General features: G+C 44.9%; 1 protein-coding gene across 1 annotated transcript in view; it reads right to left on the reverse strand.

The window, feature by feature from the left end:
* Positions 1-25107, reverse strand: part of ADGRE3 (adhesion G protein-coupled receptor E3) — a 54171-nt gene that overhangs the window by 16565 nt on the left and 12499 nt on the right. Inside the window, exons 4-11 of the mRNA XM_016935324.2 lie at positions 24756-24911; positions 21294-21331; positions 17785-17968; positions 13889-14008; positions 9874-10058; positions 6836-7003; positions 4141-4338; positions 819-1054 (exon numbers count right to left, since the gene is read on the reverse strand). Coding sequence (XP_016790813.1) covers positions 819-1054; positions 4141-4338; positions 6836-7003; positions 9874-10058; positions 13889-14008; positions 17785-17968; positions 21294-21331; positions 24756-24911 — 1285 coding nt within the window. The remainder of the gene's footprint in view (positions 1-818; positions 1055-4140; positions 4339-6835; positions 7004-9873; positions 10059-13888; positions 14009-17784; positions 17969-21293; positions 21332-24755; positions 24912-25107) is intronic.

Genomic DNA, 25107 nt, shown 5'->3' on the forward strand with positions numbered 1-25107 from the left:
ATTTTCCAGCCTCCACACCCTCCATGATCCCTTTAAAAGCCCCAGTCCAGAACTCCTTGAGATTGATTTGAGAGTCTTCTCTCATCTCCTCGCTTAGTGCCCTGAGATCATTAAGCTCTTTTTTTTTTTGAGGCAAGGTCTTGATCTGTCACCCAGGCTGGAATGTAGTGGCCTGAGCATAGCTCACTGCAGCCTTGAACTCCTGGGCTCAAGCAATCCTTCCATCTCAGCTTCTTGAGTAGCTGGGACTACAGATGTGAACCACCATGCCTGGCTATTTTTTTTTAAATTTTTAGTAGGCACAAGGTCTTGCTATGTTGCCCAGGCTGGTCTTGAAGTTGTGAACTCAAGTGATCCTCCTGTCTGGGCTTCCCAAAGTGCTGGGATTACAGGTGTGAGCCACTGTGCTCAGCTAATTTCTTGTAGAGATGAGGGTCTTGCTATATTGCCCAGGCTGGTCTTGAACTCCTGGCCTCAAGTGATCCTCCCACCTTGGCCTCCCAAATTGTTGGGATTACAGGTGTGAGCCACCACACCTGGCCTCATTAAGCTCTTTCTCTGCTGCAAACCCTGCTGTCTTGGTGGATTGGTACGTTACTGTGCAGTGGGCATATGAACCTGTTGGTTGTATAAGACTTCCAGAACCTTGCAAACTCTTACCACCATCTCACCCTGCCTTGTTGGGAAAGAGGTTAGAGCTGTTATAAAGGAGGACATAGAGTGCATTGGTTACGTATATTCCCACCATCATCATGAATGCCGCCCTCAAAAGCTTTCTTAGGAAACTGTCCATGACACAGGGTGGGATTCAAGCTCACCGATCAGCAGTTCCATAAAGGTGAGGCCAAGAGGCTGCAGAAATGGCCACAGTCACAGCGGGAACGCCATAGCCGACTGGGAACATGATCCACTTCATGAGTCTGTTGATGCTTGAGTAGTTGACCACTGTCAGGTTCCGTGCAGTGAGGAAGAGGTGCACGCCCTCCAGCAGCATCCAGGTGAAGGCGGCCAGGTAGAGATAGTGCAAAGCACCGGCGATGATGGAGCACAGCACCTGGGGGAGGAGAAAGGGATGCCTGAAGGGGTTGTCAGGGTGGCGAATGGCCCTGGGACCTCTCCTTGACATTGGCTTTGGGTTCAGAGCACCTGACATCAGACCAAGGGCATTAAAAGTAAAGGGGAACTGGATGCAGTGGCTCATGTCTGTAATCTCAGCACTTTGGGAGGCTGAGGTGGGAGGATTGCTTGAGCCCAGGAGTTTGAGACCAGCCTGGGCAACTTAGTGAGACCCCATCTCAATTATATTTAAAAAAATAGATAGTTGATAGTCAAGGATAGCTTTGGCCACCTGGGCACCAATCCCTTCAACCTGCCCTTGGGACTGAAAGGGTAGCAGAATGTGCCACCTCCACCTATGCCACTTTGCAACAGATCACCAGAATTTATCCCTCCTTTTAAACGAACACTTTGTATACTTTGAGCTATGTCTCCTTTCCTCATCCACTTCCCCCCTCAACCTCTGGGAACCTCCATTCTACTCTCTACTCCTACTGTACTGCATGGTGACTATAGTTAATATATTATGAATTTCAAAGTTGCTAAAAGAGTGGATTTTGTTCTATTTTATTTCTTTGAGACAGGATCTCACTCTGTCACCGAGGCTGGAGTGCAGTGGCACAATCATAGCTCACTGCAGCCTTGAACTCTCAGGCTCAAGTGATCCTCCCACCTCAGCCTCCCCAGCAGCTGGGACTACAAGTGTGTGCCACCATATCCACTAATTTTTGCAGAGACGGGGTCTCACTGTGTTGCCCAGGCCAGTCTCCAACTCCTGGGCTGAAGTGATCCTCCCGCCTTGGCCTCCTAAAGTGCTGGTATTACAAGCATGAACCGCCACCCCAGTCCTAAAAGAGTGAATTTTAAATGTTTTCACCACAAAGAAATGATAAGTACGGAAGTGATAGATATGTTTATTATCCTGGTTTGGTCATTTCATAATGTGTATGTCTATGGAAACTTCACATCGTACCCCATAATTTTATACAATTATTATTTTTCAATTAAAAATAAAATTTAGAAAAAAGTTTCACTTTAGTATAAGAGATTATTATTATGATTATGATCTTTTTTTTTGAGACAGGGTCTTGCTTTGTCACCCAGGCTGGAGTACAGTGGTTGCAATCATAGCTCACTGCAGCCTCGAACTCCTGGGTTCAAGCAATCTTCCTGCCTCAGCCTCCCAAGCAGCTGGGACTACAGACGTGCACCACTGTGTCCAGCTAATTTTGTTATTTTTTTTTGTTTTTTTTTGTAGAGACAAGGTCTCACTATATTGCCCAGGATGGCCTCAAACCCCTGGCCTCAAGCGATCTTTCCACCATTGCCTCCCAGTGTGCTGGGATTACAGTTGTCAGCCACTGTGTCTGGCCCAAGGGATTATTTTAAACTGAAGGCAGTTGAGAAGAAGCAGATACAAAAATAGCTCTCTGCCCTCCCCCTATTTGCCTAAAAGCAGGACATACGTTTTTGTACTTGTCTTTTTTGGGGGGTGAGAACACTTAAAATCTACTTTGTTTGCAATTTTTCAATATAGAATATATTGTTATTGACTATAGTCATGATGTACAATAGCTCTCTTGTATTTATTCTTCCCGTCTAGCTGAAATTTGGTATCCTTTGACCAACATCTCCCTAAACCCCTTCCCTGCTGCCTTAGTCTCTGCTAACAACCATTCCGCTCTTTGGTTTTATGAGTTTGGCTATTTTAGATTCCACACATAAGTGAGATCATGCACTGTTTGTCTTTCTGTGCCTTGCTTATTTCACTCAGCTTAACAATCTCCAGGTTCATCCATGTTATCACAAATGGCAGGATTTCCTTCTTTTTCTGAAGGCTGAATAGTATTCCAGGACATTAATTTACAAAGGCATTCCTCATACCTATTCTCTTCCTTCTACCCTCCTACCCTTGCTATGGGGGGGACAAAAGTTGATCACTAAGACAACTTATTTATTTATTTATTTATTTAAGATGGAGTTTTGCTCTTGTTGCCCAGGCTGGAGTGCAATGGCACAATCTTGGCTCACTGCAGCCTCTGCCTCCCGGGTTCAAGCAATTCTCCTGCCTCAGCCTCCCAAGTAGCTGGGATTACAGGTGCTCATCACCACGCTCGGCTAATATTTTGTATTTTTAGTAGAGACGGAGTTTTGCCATGTTGACCAGGCTGGTCTTGAACTCCTGACCTCAGGTGATCTGCCCACCTCAGTCCCCCAAACTGCTGGGATCACAGGTGTGAGCCACTGTGCCCGGCCACCAAGACAACTTTAGATCCTCATTGGTCTGGAGCCAACACCGGAGGAATCTACAAAACCGATGATATGGTTTGGCTCTGTGTCCCCACCCAAATCTCATCTTGAATTGCACTCCCATAATTCCCAAATGTTGTGGGAAGGACCCGGTGGGAGATAATTTGAATCATGGGGGCGGTTTTCCCCATATTGTTCTCGTGGTAGGAAATAAATCTCACGAGATCTGATGGTTTTATCAGGGGTTTCCGCTTTTGGATCTTCCTCATTTTTTCTCTTGCAGCCACCATGTAAGAAGTGCCTTTCGCCTCCCACCATGATTCTGAGGCCTCCCCTGCCATGTGGAACTGCAAGTCCAATTAAACCTCTTTTTCTTCCCAGTCTTGGGTATATCTTTATCAGCAGCCTGAAAATGGAGTAATACAACCAATGATACTAGTAAGCCTTTATCTATCACTCATTTCCCAGATATTTGCCTTCCCATACTTTGTGCCCCTAGAGACCCAAGATCTTTTTCCCTTCTCCAAAAATTTATCATTCTTTGTCAAAAACGCTGTCATTCTAAACTACCTCTTTGAGAATTCCTCGTTACCTGGGTATCTCCCACGTATTTAAGAAATATGCATATATGTTAATGAACTTCTGTTTGCTTTTTCTCTTATCTGTCTTTTGTTATATGGGTCCCAGCTACGACCTCAGAAGGGTAGCGGGAAAATTATATTTTTCTCCTCTACAGACCCAAGGACATTTTATTAAGGAATCTAGTGCAGCATTGCTCCATGAGCTCAGTGTACCTTGGGGCAGAAAGGGCATCCTCTGAGACACTGTCAGTACCTTGGGTTCAGTTCGATCAATCCCCACGAGGAAGAGGAGGTGGGCCAGGAAGAGGCAGAGCGAGAGCTGCAGATGCAGTGAGGTGCTGGTGTTCTGGATGGCTTTACACAGAAGGAAGGTGAGGGCCGCCAGGAGGAGGCACAGCAGAGAGACGCTCAGCCCCACGTAGGTGATGATAGTCAGCACGGGATCCTCCTCCTGGGACCGAGAAAAAAAGTTCACAGTGATGCTTTCCTGTACTGGGATTATGGCTCCCTCCTTGAACTGGGGCATCCTAGACACAGGCACCAAGCCCAGTGGTAGTGTGGGACCGTTAGACTGCTAATGTAGATTGCTAATGTAGACTGCTAATATACACTGCTAATATAGATGGCTAATGTAGATTGTTAATGTAGACTGCCAACGTAGATTGTTAATACAGACTGCTAATGTGATTGTTAATGTAGATTGCTAATATAGATTGCTAGACTGTCTTTTTTATTTTCAGCTTTATTGAGGTGTATACTTAATGTATCAAAAATTACTCATATTAAATGTATACACTCTGATGAGTTTGGACATATGATTTTTTTCCCCTAAAAAAAGTAGAATGGCAGTTACCAGAAGCTGGGGAGAGGAGAGAGAGAGACTAGGGAGTTGGTTAAGGAGTGAAGAGTTTCAGTGTTGCAAGAGGAAAGAGTTCTGGAGATGGATGGTGGTTGATGATTGCACAATATGATTGTACTTTACTGAACTGTATATACATTTAAAAATGGCTAAGATGGTAAATTTTATGTTCTGTGTATTTTACAACAATCTTTACGAAGTGATTTTTGGGCCATGGTGTCTCACACCTGTAATCCCAATGCTTTGGGAAGCTGAGGTGGGAGGATTGCTGGAGGCCAGGAGTTCAAGACCAGCCTGAGCAACAAGTGAGACCCCATATCTAAAAAAAAATAAAGTGTTTTTGTATGCAGAGGGCTTGTGCTATGCAGTACCAGTTTGATCAGAGAGCTCACACTAATGAAGGGATTTAAAAAACTTTTTTAAGTTCAGAGATACATGTGCAGGTTTGTTACATAGGTAAACCCCTGTCGCGGGGGTTTCTTGTACAGATTATTTTGTCACCCAGGTATTAAGCCTAGTACCCATTAGTTATTTTTCCTGGTCCTCTCTCTCCTCCCACTCTCCACCGTCCGATAGGCCCCAGTGTCTGTTGTTCCCCTCTTTGTGTCCATATGTTCTCCTCATGTAGCTCCCACTTATAAGTGAGAACACGAGTATTTGGTTTTCTGTTCCTGTGTTAGTTTGCTAAGGATAATGGCCTCCAGCTCCATCCATGTTCCTGCAAAGGACATGATCTCATTCTTTTTTATGGCTGCATAGTATTCCATGGTGTATGTATTCCATATGTACCACATTTTCTTTATTCAGTCTACCATTGATGGGCATTTAGGTTGATTCTATGTCTCTGCTATTGTGAATAGTGCTGCAGTGAACATACATGTGCATGTGTCTTTATGATAGAATGATTTATATTCCTTTGGGTATATACCCAGTAACAGGATTGCTGGGTTGAATGGTAGTCCTGTTTTCAGCTCTTTGAGAAATTGCCATGCTGCTTTCCACAATGGTTGAACCAATTTACAACCCCACCAACAGTGTGTGTTCCTTTTTTTCTGCTACCTCACCAGCATCTGTTATTTTTTGACTTTTTAATAGTAGTCATTCATGATGTGGTTTATAGTAATCATGGTTTTTTTTTTTTTTTTTTTTTAAGACAGAGTCTCGCTCTGTCACCAGGCTGGAGTGCAGTGGTGTGATCTGGGTTCACTGCAACCTCTGCCTGCCAGGTTCAAGCAATTCTCCTGCCTCAGCCTCCTGCGTAGCTGGGACGACAGGCGTGCACCACCACACCTGGCTAATTTTTGTATTTTTAGTAGAGATGGGGTTTCACCATGTTGGTCAGGATGGTCTTGATCTCCTGACCTCGTGATCTGCCTGCCTTGGCCTCCCAAAGTGCTGGGATTACAGGTGTGAGCCACTGTGCCTGGCCCAGTAATCATATTTTTGCCCTGGGGTCCTATAGTCTGAGCAACTGAGGTCAACCATGTAGACATTGCATACCTATGTGAATGATCCCCCAATACACACCCTGAACACCAAAGCTCTGGTGAGCTTCCCTGGCTGACAACACTTCACATGCGTTGTCGTAAGTCATTGCTGGGAGAATGAACTGCATCTGTGTGACTTTCCTGGGAGAGGACACTGGAAGCTTGCACCAGGTTTCTCCTGGACTTCTTACCTTGTGTCTTTTCCACATGTTGATTTTTTTTTTTTTTTGAGATGGAGTCTTGCTCTATCACCCAGGCTGGAGTGCAATGGCTTGATCTCAGCTCCCTGAAACCTCTGCCTCCCGGGTTCAAGCCATCCTCTTGTCTCAGCCTCCTGAGTAGCTGGGATTACAGGCATGTACCACTATGTTTGGCTAATTTTTGTATTTTTAGCAGAGATGGGTTTTTGCCATGTTGGCCAGGCTGGTCTCAAACTCTTGACCTCAGGTGATCTGCCCGTCTTGGCCTCCCAAAGTGCTGGGATTAAAGGCATGAGTCACCAGGCTCGGCCTTTTTTCAGTTTTTTTAAAAAATAGCACTTATTACCACTTAGTAGGGGCTCAGAAAGTATTTGCTGGAAGAATAAAACATATACGTCATACCTGGCTGGTCAGGGCCATCAGGACAGCAAAGCTGGACAGGTGACTGCAATTACACATGGTGTGACTCTTGTTCATGTGTATCAGGAAGCAGCCATCCCTGGACCACTGGCTGCCCTGCCCTGTGCTCTTCCAGTAGACACAGAAGACCTTTTTGGTACTGGGGTTCATCTGAAAATAGAAAATAGAAAGGGCTCATTGTCTTTGTCTTTCTTTCTTTCTTTTTTTTTTTTTTGAGACAAAATCTTGCTTTGTTACCCAGGCTGGAGTGCAGTGGCTCAATCTCGGCTCACTGCAACCTCCGCTTCCTGGGTTCAAGCGATTCTCCTGCCTCAGCCTCCCGAGTAGCTGGGATTACAGACGTGCAGTACCACACCAGGCTAATTTTTGTATTTTTTGTAGAGACAGGGTCAACTGTGCTGCCCAGGCTGGTCTCGAACTCCTGGACTCAAGCAATCTGCCTGCCTTTGCCTCCCAAAGTGCTGGGATCATACAGGCATGAGCCACTGCATCTGGCCAGCTCATTGTCTTTTTCCTCAGGAGGGACAGTTCTCAGTGTTGGCCTATGCCAGGGTGCCACCTGCTAAGGCACCTGTGTGAAGAGTGACTTAGGTGATTTCTGTTTTGTTTGTTTGTTTTTGAGACGGGGTCTCATTCTGTCACCCAGGCTGGAGTGCCGTGACGCAGTCACAACTCACTGCCACCTTGACCTCCCTGGCTCAAACGATCCTCCCATCTCAGCCTCCAGAGTAGCTAGAACTACAACTGTGCACCACCATGCCCAGCTAACTTTTGTATTTTTAGTAGAGATGGGGTTTCAACATATTGCCCAGGCTGGTCTTGAACTCCTGGCCTCAAGCAATCCTCCTGCCTTGGCCTCCCAAGGGGCTGTGGTTACGGGCATGAGCCGCTGTACCTGATTTCTATTTTATGCGGCCACCAGGACCCCCGATCCATAACCGCAGCTCTTTTGGGATTTTATGTAACATAAAATAAAGCAAAGGCTCCCTGGGAACCACACTTTCAAGAGATTTCTTTGGTTTTAGAACCTTGCCCCAACCATGGGAGGAAAAAAAAAAAAAAAACAAAAAGAACAGTGGAATCTGAAGCTCTCATGTTTTTCCCTAAAGTCGCTCTAAGCCAAATGTTCCTGGTCGTTGTATAATCAATTTTGTCTCTACTCCCTTACAACACAATAATTGCTCATGCAATGAAAGGCATGGTATAGGAAAGAAACGTCATGAGGAGAGAGAATAAAATGAGCCTTTGAAGGCAGGCACAGTGGCTCATGACTGTAATCCCAGCACTTTGGGAAGCCAAGGCGGGTGGATCACCTAAAGTCAGGACTTGGAGACCAGTTTGTCCAACATGGCCAGACATCATCTCTACTAAAAATACAAAAATGAGCCAGGTGTGGTGGCACTTGCTCGTAATCCCAGCTACTTGGGAGGCTGAGGCAGGAGAATCGCTTGGGCCTGGAAGGCGGAGGTTGCAGTGAGCTGAGATCGCACCACTGCACTTCAGCCTGGGCGACAGAGACTCCGACTCAAAACAAGAAAAAAAAAAAAAAAAGAAAATAGAAAAACAGGCCGGATGAAGTCGTTCATACCTATAATTTCAGGGTTTTAAGAAGCTGAGGTGGGAGGGTTGCTTGAGGCCAGGAGTTTGAGACCAGCCTGGACAACATTATGAGTCCCCCTCTCTACCAAAAATAAAATTAGTTGGGTGTGGTGGCACACACCTGTAGTTCCAGCTGCTGGGGAGGCTGAAGTGGGAGAGTCCCTTGAGCCCAGGAGTTCGAGGCTGTAGTGAGCTATGATTGTGCAACTGCACTCCAGCCTGGACAACAGAATGAGACCCTTTCTCAAAAAAGGTAAAGATATAGATCAATTAACTTTAATAATAAATTTTATTTAACCCACTATATCCAACATAGTATCTTTTAAATATATCAGTATAAATTAATAAATATAATCAACATAGATATTATCAAGGAGATATTTTACATTCCTTTCTTCTTTTCTTTCTTTTTTTCTGAGATGGAGTCTGACTCTGTTGCCAGGCTGGAGTGCAGTGGCGCGATCTTGGCTCACCGCAACCTCCGCCTCCTGGGTTCAAGCAATTCTCCTGCCTCACCCTCCCAAGTAGCTGGGACTACAGGCATGTGCCACCATGCCCAGCTAATTTTTGTATTTTTAGTAGAGATGGGGTTTCACGATGTTGGCCATTCGATCACTTGACCTCATGATCCCCCCACCTTGGCCTCCCAAAGTGCTGGGATTACAGGTGTGACCTTTCTTCTTTTCTTTTTTTGTTTTGATTTACTTTTTAAAAATGTATTTTTAATTTATACATTATAATTGTATATATTTATGGGATACAGTGTGATTTATAATACTTGTATTTGCATACCATGTAGAATGATTACATCTAGCTAATTCTTTTTTTTTTTTTTTGCATTTATTCTTATTGGTTCTCTGAAACTCCTGGATCTGTGGTTTGGTGTTTGACATTGGTTTGGGGAAATTCTCAGTCACTTCCCTCCCTCCCTTCCTCCCTCCCTCCCTCCCTCCTTCCTTCCTTCCTTCCTTCTTTCCTCTTTGTTTCTTTGTTTCTTTTCTTCTTCTCCTTACTGTTTTTCTTCTTCTTCTGACAGTGTCTTGCTCTGTGCCCCAGGCTGGAGTGCAGTGGTGCAATCATAGCTCACTGCAGCCTCCAACTCCTGGGCTCAAGCAATCCTCTTGCCTCAGCCTCCCGAGTAGCTGGAACTATAGGAGCATGCCAGCCTGCCTGGTTTAAATCAAGCTAATTGTTTTCTTCTTATTAAGTCTTCAAAGGCTGATTTACAAGATGTAAATCTGGAAATACTGTCTTCAAAATCTCGATTCAGACCAGCTACATTTCAAATGCTCAATAGCGACAGGTGCTCCTGACTACGACCCTGAACAGGGTGGGTCTAGAACCACAGCCTGGGATGATACACACATCGTTTGGCCTGCCTCCTTGAGAACCCACAAGCTCAAATCATACCTGTGACCCACCTTCACGTGCTGGAAAGTCAGCGTCACAGACTTGGAGAGAGACACGTTCCTTTTGGGTCCAATAGCAGCACTCACAACCTGAGAGTTCAGATACACTTGATCTTTCTTATCCATCTCTTCAAAAAAAGTTGCATTTATGATGTTTCCAAAAGAAGAATATGAGATAAAGGCAATGGCACTGGGACCTGAGGAAACAGAAAGATGGAATCTTTTTTCTTTCCTTTTCTTTCTTTCTTTCTTTTTTTTTTTTTGAGACGGAGTCTCGCTCTTGTCGCCCAGCCAGGCTGGAGTGCAGTGGCGTGATCTCAGCTCACTGCAACCTCCGCCTTCCAGGCCCAAGCGATTCTCCTGCCTCAGCCTCCCAAGTAGCTGGGATTACAGGCACTCACCACCATGCCTGGCTAATTTTTTGTCTTTTTAGTAGAGATAGGGTTTCACTATGTTGGCCAGGCTGGTCTCAGACTCCTGACCTCAGGTGATCCACATGTCTTGGTCTCCCAAAGTGCTGGGATTAAAGGCATGAGCCACCATGCCCGGTCTGCCATTTTTTAGAAGAGTTGTTCTCAGATGGAGCTTAAATCCTGTGATCCCTGGAGGATTCGTTTTAACAGAGTGCTGGCGCCGGACATGGTGGCTCACACCTGTAACCCCAGCACTTTGGGAGGCTGAGGGGGGGTGGATCACTTGAGGTCAGAAGTTCAAGACCAGCCTGGTCAACGTGGTGAAACCCTGTCTCTACTAAAAATACAAAAATTAGCTGGTTGTGGTGGCACATGCTTGTAATCCCAGCTACTTGGATGGCTGAGGCTGGAGAATCACTTGAACCCAAGAGGCGGAGGCTGAAGTAAGCTGCGATCATGCCACTGCACTCGAGTCTGGGTGACAGAGTGAGACTCCATCTCAAAGACAAAAAAAAAAAAAAAGATGTTTTCCTACAAACAACCCACTTTTTGCATTTTCTGAAAACTTCAAAGTCGGGTAACACTGAGACAATGAATAATAATGTATTGCTTCTTACAAAGGCTGTAGGTATGGTGGGCACCCTGGCTTGAATCCCTGGCATTCTTGGTTTCTTTAATATGCTGATGAATTCTGCTGTAAGCATCGGTGGTTCTGCCTGGGAACTTCCATGGGCGTGAATTTGTGTTTGGCCTGCACAGAGGACAGGCTGGAAGAGCTTGAAAGTTCAGCCCCTGGAGCAACCCTCCACCAATGATAGATCAGAGCAGATGGACAGACGTCCTAGCTCCCTCTTCTCGAATGGGACAACTCAGTGAGATTGAGCCCCAGGTACCCCAACAGCAAGCTGCTCACTCAGGTACCTACCTCATTGGCTGCCTTTACTTGCCTGTCTTACTTTGCCTCTTACCTACTGTGATAGTTCATTTTACATGTCCACTTGGCTAGGCCATGGTCCCCAGACATGAGGCATGGATGTTGCCGTGAAGGTGTTGTAAAGATGAGATTAATATTTAAATCAGTAGACTGAGTAAAACAGATTGCCTGCTATAATGTGGGTGGGCCTTCTCCAATCAGTTGAAGGCCTCAAGAGAAACCAGACTAAGGTCTCCTGAGAAAGAGGTAGTTCTGGCCTCAGACTATCTTTGGATTCAAGCTGCACTATCAGTTCTTCCTCGTGTCTCCTGCCTGCCTGCCCACCCTGCAGATTTTGGACATGTTGGCCTTCCATAGTCACGTGAGCCAATTCTTTAAAATGCCTCTCCTCGTCCCTCCTCATCTCTTTCTTTCCTTCTCTCTCCCCATCTCTCTCCTTCCATCTCTCTCCCCCATTTCTCTCTCCCCATCTCTCTCTTTCCATCTCTCTCCCCCATTTCTCTCTCCCCATCTCTCTCTTTCCATCTCTCTCCCCCATTTCTCTCTCCCCATCTCTCTCTTTCCATCTCTCTCCCCCATTTCTCTCTCCCCATCTCTCTCTTTCCATCTCTCTCCCCCATTTCTCTCTCCCCATCTCTCTCTTTCCATCTCTCTCCCCCATTTCTCTCTCCCCATCTCTCTCTTTCCATCTCTCTCCCCCATTTCTCTCTCCCCATCTCTCTCTTTCCATCTCTCTCCCCCATTTCTCTCTCCCCATCTCTCTCTTTCCATCTCTCTCCCCCATTTCTCTCTCCACATCTCTCTCTTTCCATCTCTCTCCCCCATTTCTCTCTCCCCATCTCTCTCTTTCCATCTCTTTTTTGATCTCTTTCCACATCTCTCTCTTTCCATATCTCCCTCCCCATCTCTCGAATTCCATCTCTCTCTCTCTCCACATCTCTCTCTTTCCATCTCTCTCCCCATCTCTCTCTCTCTCCACATCTCTCTCTTTCCATCTCTCTCCCCATCTCTCTCTCTCTCCACATCTCTCTCTTTCCATCTCTCTCCCCATCTCTCTCTTTCCACCTCTCTCCCTCTCTCTGTTTTCATCTCTCTCTCCCCATCTCTCTCTTTCCATCTATCTCTTTCCAGCTTTCTCTCCCCATCTCTTTCTTTCCATCTCTCCATCTCACATTTGATCTCTCTCTTCCCATTTCTCGCTTTTGATCTCCCTCTGCCCATCTCTCTTTTTCCATCTCTCTCCCCATCTCTCTTTCCATCTCTCTCTCCCCATCTCTTTCTTTCCATCTCTCTCCCCATCTCTCTCTTTCCACCTTTCTCCCCATCTCTCTCTTTTCACCTTTCTCCCCATCTCTCTCTTTTAATCTCTCTCTCTCCATCTCTCTTTTTCCATCTCTCTCTCCATCCCTCTTTTCATCTCTTTCTCCCCATCTCTCTCTTTCCATCTCTCTCTGTCTCTTTCTCCCCATCTCTCTCTTTCCATCTCTCTCCCCATCTCACTCTTTCAATCTCTGTCTTTCCATCTCTCTCTCCATCTCTCCCTCCCCATCTCTCTCTTTCCATCTCTCTCCCCATCCCTCTCTTCCCATCTCTCTCCCCATCTCTTGCTTTTGATCTCTCTCTCCCCATCTCTCTCTTTCCATCCCTCTCCTCATCTCTCTCTTTCCATCTCTCTCTCCTCATCTCTCTCTTTCCATCCCTCTCCTCATCTCTCTCTTTCCATCTCTCTCTCCTCATCTCTCTCTTTCCACCTCTCTTCCTATCTCTCTCTCCCCATCTCTCTCCCCCATCTCTCTCTTGGCATCTCTCTCCTCTCCATCTCTGTCCCCATCTCTCTCTTTCCATCTCTCTTCCCTTCTCTCTGTTTCCATTTCTCTCCCTTTCTATTTCTCTCCCCATCTCTGTCTTTCCACCGCTCTCCCATCTCTCTTTTCTCATCTTTCTCTTTCCATCTCTCTCTCCCCATCTTTTTCCATCTCTCTTCCCTTCTCTCTTTCCATCTCTCTCCCCTTCTCTCTCATTCCATCGCTGTCCCTATCTCTGTATTTCCATCGCTGTCCCCATCTCTCTCTTTCCACATCTCTCTCCCCATCTAATTCCATCTTTCTCTCCCCATCCGTCTCTTCCCATCTGTCTCTCCCCATGTCTCTCTTTCCACCTCTCTCCCCATCTTTCTCTCCATCTCTCTCTACCCGTCTGCCTCTCCACATCTGTTTCTCTCCATCTCTCTCATCTCTTGCTCTCTGTCTCCATCTCTCTCTCTCTCTTTCTCTCTCTCTCTCCTCTCTTCCCACACCCCCCACACCCTATACTCTTCAGCTCTTTAGTTGTGATTCTCTGGAGAACACTGATGAATACACCCACTGTTGTTCCTGGGGATCACCTCCCAAAGAAACTTCTCACACTTCTTTCAGGGTTTGCTTCTGGGTGAACCCAAACTGGGACACAGGCAGAACAGCACTCCCCCACCATCCCAAATTGCAAAGTCCCTCCCATACTGAATAATAGAAAACCTTCATTTTGGGAAAATGTCTTTTTTTTTTTTAAAGGGAAAATCTCCAATATCGCAGTTTGAGGGTAAAAAGCCCATGAGGGGAGAGCCCAGTGGGCTTGTTTCCCCATGACTCACACAATGACATGGCTCTGTGTGAAGGATTCTGAATGCAGCCATCAGGCGTACCTTGTGTGTCTCCCTGGATGATGTCATTGCAACGGATGTCCATTGAGTTCATTTGGACGTTCAAGTTGAATGTCTTTCTTTCTTCAGAGCAATTGTCTGTAATCACTTGAGTTTCAATAGCTGGTAAGAAAAGCAATGGGCAGGCTTAGAGATATTGTAAGAAACTTTAAAAATATGCATAGGAACAGGACATGGTGGTGCATGCCTGTAGTCCCAACTACTCAAGAGGCTGAGGCAGAAGGATTGCTTGAGCCCAGGAATTCGAGCCCAGGAAACACAGTGAGATGCTGCCTCTAAAAAAAAAATGTTCATAGCAACATAAATGGCTCACATATACTGAATGTCTAGGATGTGTCGGGCACTGAGCTAAGAGCCTTACACATGTCACCTTATAAACCTATAACTTCATCAGGGACAACTCTATAGATGAGGAAACTGAAGTCAGAAGTTAGGTAAGACTCTAATTCCTGAAACCAAGTTCTTAACTAACAGCTCTTAGCATACACCTTTGAAGATACAGTTCTATTTCTAGGAGTTTATTCTCAGAAAACGATTGTGGATGGAGGGCAGATTTAGCCACAAGAAAGTTCATAGCAGCTTAGATGATAATGGTGGAAAATGGGGGATTATCTAGATGTTCAACAAGAGGTGATTGATTAAATAAGTGATGACATGGGCTGGGCACAGTGGCTCATGCTTGTAATCCCAGCACTTTGAGAGGCCATGGCAGGTGGATTGCTTCAGGCCAGGAGTTCAAGACCAGCCTGGCCAACATGGTGAAACCCCATCCCTACTAAAAATACAAAAATTAGCTGGGCATGGTGGTGTGCACCTGTAATCTCAGCTACTTGGGAGGCTGAGGCACGAGAATAGTTTGAACTGGGGAGGCAGAGGTTGCAGTGAGCTGAGATCACTCCACTGCACTCCAGCCTGGATGATGGAGTGAGACTCTGTCTCAAAAATAAGTAAGTAAGTAAATAAATAAATAAGTGATGATATATCTCTGTGGTGGGGAACCAGGGCTTCAAATAAAAATAAAGTCACAAATAAATTGCAATCAAGAAAAACTCATGAGAAAAAAGGTAACCATGTGAGTGATGGATGTGTTAGCTAATTTGATTGTGGTGATCATTCCATAGTATATATGTATATCAAGTCATCCTATTGTACACCTTAAATATATACAATTTTCTTTATCAATTACACCTTAATAAAGCTAAAAAATGTTAAGCTCATGAAAATATGTATCTTAAAAACAGACAACCCAAGACTGGCTGTGAGATGGAAATTGTTGAATTGGGTGATGGGTGCATCAGGGATTTTATTCTCCTATTTCCTTTTGTGCATATTAAAAGGTTAAAAAAAAAAGAAGCAAGCAACAAAACAGCACATCAAGAATGACACTATTTTATGGCTGGGTGCAGTGGCTCATGCCTGAATTCCCAGCACTTTGGGAGGCTGAGGCCAGTTGATTGCTTGAGGTCAGGAGTTCAAGACCAGCCTGGCCAACATGGTGAAACCCCATTCTACTAATACACAAAAATTAGCTGGGCATGGTGGCAGGCACCTGTAATCCCAGCTACTAGGAAGGCTGAGGCAGGAGAATTGCTTGAACCCAGGAGGCAGAGTCCTAGATCATGCCACTGCATTCCAGCCTGGGCAATAGAGTGAGACTCCATCTCAAAAAAAAAAAAAAAAAAAAAAGAATGACACTAATGACATCCTAGAAACTACTACTGGTTTGTCTAATATTGACTCTCAGTTTTTGAAAAGTTTACAAGTATTTACTCTAATTATGTATTAATGTTTTTGGCCTACTGTTTCATTCATTTAGTACGTTTTAATGAATAGAAATTCTCGAGCTCAGTGTAAGTGAATTTATTGTTATTATTATTATTTTTGAGATGGAGTCTTGCTCTTTTGCCCAGGCTGGAGTGCAGTGGCATGCTCTCAGCTAACTGCAACCTCTGTCCCCCGGGTTCAAGCGATTCTCCTTCCTCAGCCTCACAAGTAGCTGGGATTACAGGCATGCACCACCACGCCTGGCTAATTGTTTTTGTATTTTTTTAGTAGAAACAGGGTTTCACCATGTTGGCCAGGCTGATCTCGAACTCCTGACCTCAAGTGATCCGCCTGCCTTAGCCTCCAAAAGTGCTAGGATTACAGGATGTGCCACCTCATCCTGCCCACAATGTTAATTTCATCATCCATTACATTATCGCTTGTTACTCTGTGTTATTTTTATCAAACCTCAATTTGACTTGTTTTTATATTATTTAATATTTTCTAAATTAAACTAGGTGTTTCCTGTAAAAAAGAATGACACTATTTTGGTAGTATTTCATAATATTAAAGAGTGGAAAGATAGAATAATCGTAATTATAGCAATTACTACTGTAGTTTTTCTTCTTTCTTAAAAGTTTGAGTCGTTTAGCTTCTGAGGTATCCTAGTCCTAAGTGCATTACATGCACTTTCATTATCTCTATTAAAAATTTTTTTTGAGACAGGCTCTCACTCTGTTGTCCAGGCTGGAGTGCAGTGGTGCAATCTCAGCTCACTGCAGCCTCGAACTCCTGGGCTCAAGCGATCCTCCCACCTCAGCCTCCTAAGTAGCTGGGACCTCATTTGCACACCACCATGTCCAGCTAATATTATCCTCATTTTATTGACAGGAGAATGAAGCCCAATGAGGTGAGGGCACTGGTCTCAGATCAAACAGTTAGGACGCGGCAAAATCAGGAGAGATGAGATTTACTTGCAATCTGGAAAATGGTTTAATTTTGAACCAAAGTATCCAGATTCCAGTTTTCCAAGAAGAATAGGCACTGACTTTTTCAAAACCTGCTGTGTGTGTGTGTGTGTTTTTTTTTTTTTTTTAATTTAAGATGGAGTCTTGCTCTGTCACCCAGGCTGGAGTGCAGTGATGTGATCTCGGCTCACTGCAACCTCTGCCTCCCCGGTTCAAGTGATTCTCCCACCTCAGCCTCCGGAGTAGCTGGGATTACAGTCATGAGCTACCACACCCGGCTAATTTCTGTATTTTTAGTAAAGATGAAGTTTCACCATGTTGCCCAGGCTGGTCTCAAACTACTGGCCTCAAGTGATCCACCCACCTTGGCCTCCCAAAGTGCTGGGATTATAGGTGTAAGCCACCATGCCCAGCCCAAAACCTGTTTTTTTTTTTTTTTTTTTTTAATGAGACAGGTTCTTGTTCTGTCATCCAGGTTGGAGTGGCAATGGCATGATCATAGTTCACTGCACCCTCAAACTCCTGGACTCAAGCCATCCGCTCCCTCAGCCTCCCAAATAGCTGAGACCACAGGTACAAGCCACTGCACCTGGCAAATTTTAAAATTTTTTTAAAGAGATGGGGGTCTCGCTATGTTGCCCAGGCCGGTCTTGAGCTCCTGGGCTGAATTAACCCTCCCACCTCAGCCTCCCAAAGTGCTGGGAATACAGTCATGAGCCATCATGCCTGGTCCTCAAACTACATTTAAGTGAAAATTCCAGACCTGGGATTGGAAACTATTGGCAATCTTCTGAATAAGCAACTTTATTGAGGTATAATGTCTAACCAACTGCACATATTAAAGTGTACAATCTGGTGAGTTTTGTTGGGTGCACACACCTCTGAAATCAACACCACAATCAAGGCAGGAAGATTTCCATCACCCCTAATAGTTTCCCCAGATTTTCTCATGCCTCTGCCACCCCTCCCTCCTGCCCCTCCCTGTCACTCTAGATAAGTTTGCGTTTTCTAGAATTTATATAAATTTTTGTAATTTATATAAAGGGACTCATGTGGTGTATTCAATTTTTTTTTTTCTAATTGCCTAACCCAGATCCCAGCTGCTAACCAGTCCCCAGGGTGTATCAGGCCTCATTATTGTCTTACCTACACTATCATTTTGGATTTTCAGGACTTTTTGTTCTGGAGCTTTCAAGGCAGTTTCTAGAACTTTCGATTCCACATCCCGGAGAATAATGGTAGCTGTGGATGAGATTTCTTGTTTCCCTTCTGTTCTCCATAAAGTCTGATTGGTGAGAAGTGACTCAAATTTGTCCACAATCTTTTGCAGCTTTGAAGACATAAAGAATTTTCATTTTTTAAAAATGTTATCTGGTAAGTCCCATATCCAAAAGAACAGTAGAAAGCATGAGAAAGCAGGCTCTGGAGCTGGAGGAACCATGTTCAAATCCTGGCACTTCATCATGTCCCAGGTTTGTGACCTCGGGCAAGTCACTCAATCACTCTGTGCCCCACGACAGGAAGAGGAACTCAAAGGGTTTTTCTGGAGGATTAAATGAGTTAACAGACGCTCTTCTTTTAGGACACTGTCTGTATCTGGTAAAAGCTATGTAAGGGTGAGTCACTATTATTATTTTTGAGACAGACTATTGCTCTGTCGCCCAGGCTAGAGTGCAGTGGTGGGATCTTGGCTCACTGCAGCCTCCAGCTCCTGGGTTCAAGTGATTCTCATGCTTCAGTCTCCTGAGTAGCTGGGATTACAGGTGCACACCGCCATGCTTGCTTAACTTTTTAATTTTTTTTTTTTTGTATAGACAGGGTCTTGCTACGTTGCCCAGGCTGGTCTGGAACTCCTGGGCTCAAACGATTCTCCTGCCTTGGCCTTCCAAAGTGATGGGATTATAGGAGTGAGCTACCGTGCCTGATTGGGTTAGTTATTATTAACGTTTTTTGCCAACAAGGTAGTGATAAGTTTGTTAGAAATAGACCAGTGGTTCTCAACTGGGGGGCGATTCTGCTACTCCCTCCACAGGGCACATGTGGCGATGGCTGGAGACATTTTCGGTTGTCACTGTCGCAACAAGGGAGTGGTTGCCACTATTGAAGCAGCGTCACTGTCTGGGGTAAATGCCCAGAGTTTGTCATCTTGCGCCAAGATGAAGGACATGGACACACACGAGGAGTGAGTTTAGGAGTGGAGGTTTAATAGGCAAAAGAAAAAGAAAAGAGGGCAGGGCGCGGTGGCTCATGCCTGTAATCCCAGAACTTTGGAAGGCCGAGGGGGGTGGATCATCTGAGGTCAGGAGTTCAAGACCAGTCTGACCAACATGGTGAAACCCCATCTCTACTGAAAATACAAAATTAGCCGGGCATGGTGGCGCGTGCCTGTAATCCCAGCTAGTTGGGATGCTGAGGCAGGAGAATCGCTTGAACCTGGAAGGCAGAGGAGGCAGATGTTGTAGTGAGCCGAGATCGCATCACTGCACTCCAGCCTGGGCGACAGAGCGAGACTCCATCTCAAAAAAAAAAAAAAAAAAAGAAAGTAGAACAGCTCTCTCCCTTGCGAGAGAGAGGGATACCCGAAAGAAAGCAAAATCCTGCTCACCGACTAGATTTTATATTCAGGCACTAGATTTTATAGTCAGGCTGAGGAGGCGGTGTCTGAATTATGTAGGGCCCACAGATTGGTTGGGCCAGGTGCGACATTTACTTACTGCTCGGGGAAGGCTGGTTGCCCTACCCACTTGGCCAGTACCATCTTGTCTGCTCCTTACTGTACACGTGACTGGCAAAGAGAAGGGAAGATGGAGCTGCCATTTTGATCATATCTAGTCCCAGGCAGCCTTTTCTTATTGGCACAGCTGCTGGCATTGACCCATAAGCTTCCAGCTTGCTTGTCTATGTCCGCAGCTCGATTTTACAGGCTGCTCTTTGTTAGAAAAGAAAATCTGGGGCTGCTCTTCATTAAAAGGAAAACCTCACTGAGGACTTCCGTACCCTCAACATCTGCCTAAGTAATTTCTTCTTAACTCCTATATCATTATGTATTTATTTATTTATTTTTGAGATGGAGTCTTACTCTGTTGCCCAGGCTGGAGTGCAGTGGCGTGATCTCAGCTCACTGCAACCTCTGCCTCCTGGGTTCAAGTGATTCTCCTGCTTCAGCCCCCTGAGTAGCTGGGATTACAGGCATGCGCCCCCATGCCCGGCTAATTTTTGTGTTTTTTGTAGACATGGGGGTTTCATCATGTTGGCCAGGCTGGTCTTGAACTTCTGACCTCAGGTGATCCACCCACCTCCCAAAGTGCTGGGATTACAGGCGTTAGCCGCCATGCCCGGCCTGATTACTTGATTCTTTATTTGTTCATTACTTCAGTGATCATTCCTTGAACTCCTAATTTGGGGTTGGTCTTATTCCCTTCCTCAAAAAGCTCACAGTCTAGGGATTGATTACATGATGTAATCACATATTTATATAAATGCCGTCAGTTGGCTGGAGACAATAATGGATACCATTGGATACTTGGATGTCTTTTGCAGCAGTGCAGCAGGCCTTAATGTACTCTCTCTTGGCCTGTCTTTCTTGGTCTGGGATAGATTCCTGTCTTTAGATGGCAACACACACACGCTCACACACACACACTCACACACTGTCATATGTACGTACGTACACGCACACTGTGTGTGTCTATCTATACCTATATCTATAAGTAGATACAGATACAGAGCCCTCTTGGTATACGCATGGCATTGGTTCCAGGATCGTCCATATATGCTCAAATCCAATCCATGCATACTCAAGACCCATGGAACTCACTCATGAAAAGTCAGTGCTTCCTCTTTGCGAGTTTTGCATCCTGCCTATATATATATATATATATATATATATATATATTTTTTTTTTTTTTTTTTTTTTTTTTTTTTTGAGACGGAGTCTTGCTCTGTCACCCAGGCTGGAGTGCAGTGGCAACATCTCCACTCACCACAACCTCTGCCTCCTGGATTCAAGTGATTCTCCTGCCTCAGCCTCTGGGGTTGCTGGGATTGCAGGCATGTGCCATCATACCTGGCTAATTTTTGTATTTTTAGTAGAGATGAGGTTTCACCATGTTGGCCAGGCTGGTCTCGAACTCCTGACCTCAAGTAACATGCCTACCTCGGCCTCCCAAAGTGCTGGGATTACAGGCGTGAGCCACCATGCCAAGCCCGGCAATACTGTAGTTTTGATTCACATTTGGTTGAAAAATGTCCTCGTGTAAGTGGATCCCCGCAGTTCAAATGTGTGTTGTTCAACTGTATATATAGAGATATATCTATAGTGAGCTGGATAATGATACATATATAGTGGTATACCTAATGGTATAGCTGTATTTATCTATCTATAGATTTATGTATACATACCACAATTATACATAATATATAATTGTATATAATATATAAATATGTACTATTGTGTAGTAATATGATATTATATGGTAATAATATATTATGTATTTATATATAACATATTCTTTGTCCTAAATAATACATTATATATTTATATATAATATATATTTTGTCCTAAATCAATCCCCATTTGCTCACTTTGGGCTTTGTAAATATTTGTTACTGATGTTTGTTACCTGGGTAGGGTCTGGGGATCAGCCTCCACTCACCTCTTTCCTGCCCTGGGTTGTCTTTGAGGAGGTGGTGTCTGCAAAAGACATCATGATGGAGTTACTATTGGAACTGAGAGTGACTAGGCAGAGGGGTGGGCAGGTGGGGTAAGTAATGGGATGGGCAACTTTGCACCTAGAAGGTGAAAGCCTGAACTCATAGTCTTTATCTGTTGTTTGTTGATTTTTAAAAATTTTTAAATTTTATTTAAAAAATTTTTTATTTTTTACTTTTATTTTGAGACAGAGTCTCACTCTGTTGCCCAGGCTGGAGTGCAATGGTGCAACCTCGGCTCACTGCAACCTTCACCTCCTGGGTTCAAGTGATTCTCCTGCCTCAGCCTCCTGAGTAGCTGGGATTATAGGCAAACACCTCCAGGCATGGCTAATTTTTGTATTTTTAGTAGAGATGGGGTTTCACCACGTTGGCCAGGCTGGTCTCAAACTCTTGACCTCATGATTCGCCTGCCTCGGCCTCCCGAAGGGCTGGGATTACAGGCATGACCCATCGCACCTGGCTTTTTTTTTTTTCCCCTTTTTTTTTTAGACAGGGTCTCATTCTGCTGCCCAGGCTGGAGTGCAGTGGCACAGTCTTGGCTCACTGCAATCTCAATGTCCTGGGCTCAAGCAATCCTCCACCTCAGTCCCCCAAGTAGCTGGGACTGCAGGTGTGTACCACCAGACCTGGCTAAATTTTTTTTTTTTTTGTATTTTTTGTAGAGATGGGGTTTCGCCATGTTGGCCAGGCTGATCTCAAATTCCTGACCTCAGGCAATCCACCCGCCTTGGCGTCCTAAAATGCAAGGATTACAGGCGTGAGCCACCGAGCCTGGCCTCCAAATTCTTTTATTCCATCTTGATTGGAAATTAGAACTGAAATGTCCGAGAAAACAGAAAATTAGAAGCCTCTTGTGTTTAAAGTCAGCCTGGCTGGGAACGATAACCGAAACAGAAGCATCAATGTCTGGTCATCAGCTGTTAATGAAGACTTTTGTGTTGGTTTCTGTGCTTAGTGAGGACATCTCTGCTTTAGAAATTTGAGGAAGGGTGCACCTGTAGTCCCAGCTGCTTGGGAGGCTGAGGCAGGAGGATCACATGAGCCTAGGCATTCGAGACCAGCCTGGCCAACATGGCAAAACCCTGTCTCTACTAAAAATACAAAAATTAGCTGGGCATGTTGGCGGGTGCCTGTAATCCCAGCTACTCGGGAGGCTGAGGCAGGAGAATCTCTTGAACCTAGGAGGCAAAGGTTGCAGTGAGCCGAAATGACACCACTGCACTCCAGCCTGGGAGACAGAGCGAGACTCTGTCTCTGGAAAAAAAAAAAAAAAAAAAAAAAAAAAGACAAGGAAAGTCTAGCAAATGTTTACATATCTTTTATCATCATGCTGAGGTTAAATCTGTACTTATTCTAAATTTTGGTTTTCAGCTCAGTCTATTTGCTTAAAAGCACAAACAGCTTTGTTTTAATACTGAACATTTTATCTTAAGAGTTCAAGAACTTTGACTTACAACCCTGAGTCTAGAATATGTTTGTTATAGGAAACCGTATTTATTGTAGAAAACTGCCCTTTTGAACCAAAGCTGCACCCTTTATCATTGGGTGGGGGTGTCTGTTGCTTAGAGCTGCCAGCCTTGGTAATAACGAACCCCAAATGGGCTCAGTCTTTATAAAAGGACGGTGCAGAGTTCTTAACATTAGGAAAACAACCAAAGGCATTTTCCTTTTTTGTAAAATAAGACAAGTTTAAGAGATTAACATCAGAACCCAGGTAGAATCACAGTCTGCTTCTACACTGTCAATAGAGGTGCGCATTGCTTAGTAAAAGACAGATTTACGGCTGAGTGCTGTGGCTTATGCCTATAATCCCAGCACTTTGGGAGGCCAAGGCAGGAGGATCGCTTGAGACCAGGAGTTTGAGATCAGCCTGGGCGACATAGTGAGAACCCCATCTCTACAAAAAACGAATAAATTAGCCAGGTATGGTGGCTCATACCTATAATCTCAGCCACTCAGGAGGCTGAGGTGGGAGGATTGAGCCTGGAAGTTCAAGGCTGCAGTGTGCAATGATTGTGCCACTGCACTCCAGCCTGGGTGACAGAGTGAGAGCCCATCTCTGAAAAAAAAAAAAAGAAAGTTTCTCTCTTATTATCCCTACAGTAGTCAATACCTCATGCGTGGTCTACCAAGTCTCATCTCTTTTCTCATATAGACTTTCCCATCCATGTTTTCCATGCGAGTGGTCATGTTTACATGACACAGTATCTCTCCCTGGACACGGATCCACGGGTGCACATGGGGCTCAAACTGGGCCAATGTATTCATTCCCAAAGAATTTGCAATGGGGTCTCAGAGAGAGAGTCAACTGATCTCTCTTTGGTTGGTTGGGGCAAAAAAAATGATAAGATCTGGAGCGGGTTGGTGGTCATATTTCCTTTTTTTTTTTTTTTTTTTTCCGAGACAGAGTTTCACTCTGTCACCCAGGCTGGGGTGCAGTGGCGTGATCTTGTCTCACTGCCACCTCTGCTTCCCAGGATCAAGCAATTCTTGTGCTTCACCCTCCTGAGTAGCTGGGATTACAGGCACCCGCCACCACACCCAGCTAATTTTTGTATTTTTAGTAGAAATGGGGTTTTGCCATGTTGGCCATGCTGGTCTTGAACTCCCGGTCTCGAGTGATCTGCCCGCCTTGGCCTCCCAAAGTATTGGGATTACAGGTGTGAGCCACCCCTCCCAGCCGGTGGTCATATTTTCTGTCCTGTGGTCTAGGAAGCAGAGAAAGCCAGCCTGCAGTGAAAGAGAAGGAAGGAGCAGATCCAAAGATGCTTAGAGACAGGGACTAGGAGATGCACCCTGGGGGTGTCGAGTTCCCAGTTTTAGTTAATTCCAGAAGCCCAGCTGCATTCCTGTCCTTGCAGGGCATGGCTACGCATCGTTTTCATAAACCCATTTTTTGGCCTGTTAGCCTGAGTTTCTCTTCCTTGCAATTCAAAGAATGTGGTCTCAGTCACCACCTTGTCACATCCTCCATCTCCAAACTACAGTTCCATTTCTCACCCCCTTATTTCCCTCAACTTGAACTTCCTTCTTTCCTTATAGTTCCCTGCAGAAAATAAAAACCACATCCTGGTCCCACAACAAATACGTCTTTTCTGATGTTAGATTCAATGAAAAATGAGGAAGGACTGCCGCCTGTAAAAAGTCCCAGCACTTTGGGAGGATGAGGCACGTGGATCAAGAAAAATTAGCTGGGCGTCGTGGTGCATGTCTGTAATCTCAGCTACTTGGGAGGCTGAGACAGGAGAATCGCTTGAGTCCGGGAGGCGGAGGTTTCAGCCACTGCACTCCAGCCTGGGCTACAGAGCGAGACTCTGTCTCAAAACAAAACAAAACAAAACAAAACAAACAAACAAAAAAACAACAACAGAGGAAGGAAGGCAGGAGGACAAAAATGTTCTTACCCTGACAGGTGTTCTCATTGGAATTACTGAATTGTTCATTCCCAGAATGCAGTCTATATCCTGGGACACATTGACAGTAGAAACTTCCTTCGACATTGTGACACACAGCGTTAAATCCACAATATACACTATAGGGTGGTATACATTCATTAATGTCTGGAACACAAAGAAGCAATTGGATCATTCATTCAGCAAAGATTTATTGAGCATCTACTATGTGTCAGGAGTTGTGCTCTTTCCCCCATGGTCTGTCCTGGCTTTCTGAGACAAATCAGTTTAGATAATGGTTATCTTGGTTTTTCGCTTTCTTCATTGACTTTGGTGGGGTTCTCCAGGAAGCAGACAATGAGAC

This window comes from Pan troglodytes, chromosome 20 (genome assembly GCF_028858775.2).
Source record: "Pan troglodytes isolate AG18354 chromosome 20, NHGRI_mPanTro3-v2.0_pri, whole genome shotgun sequence".
In the NCBI taxonomy this organism is placed as follows: domain Eukaryota; kingdom Metazoa; phylum Chordata; class Mammalia; order Primates; family Hominidae; genus Pan; species Pan troglodytes.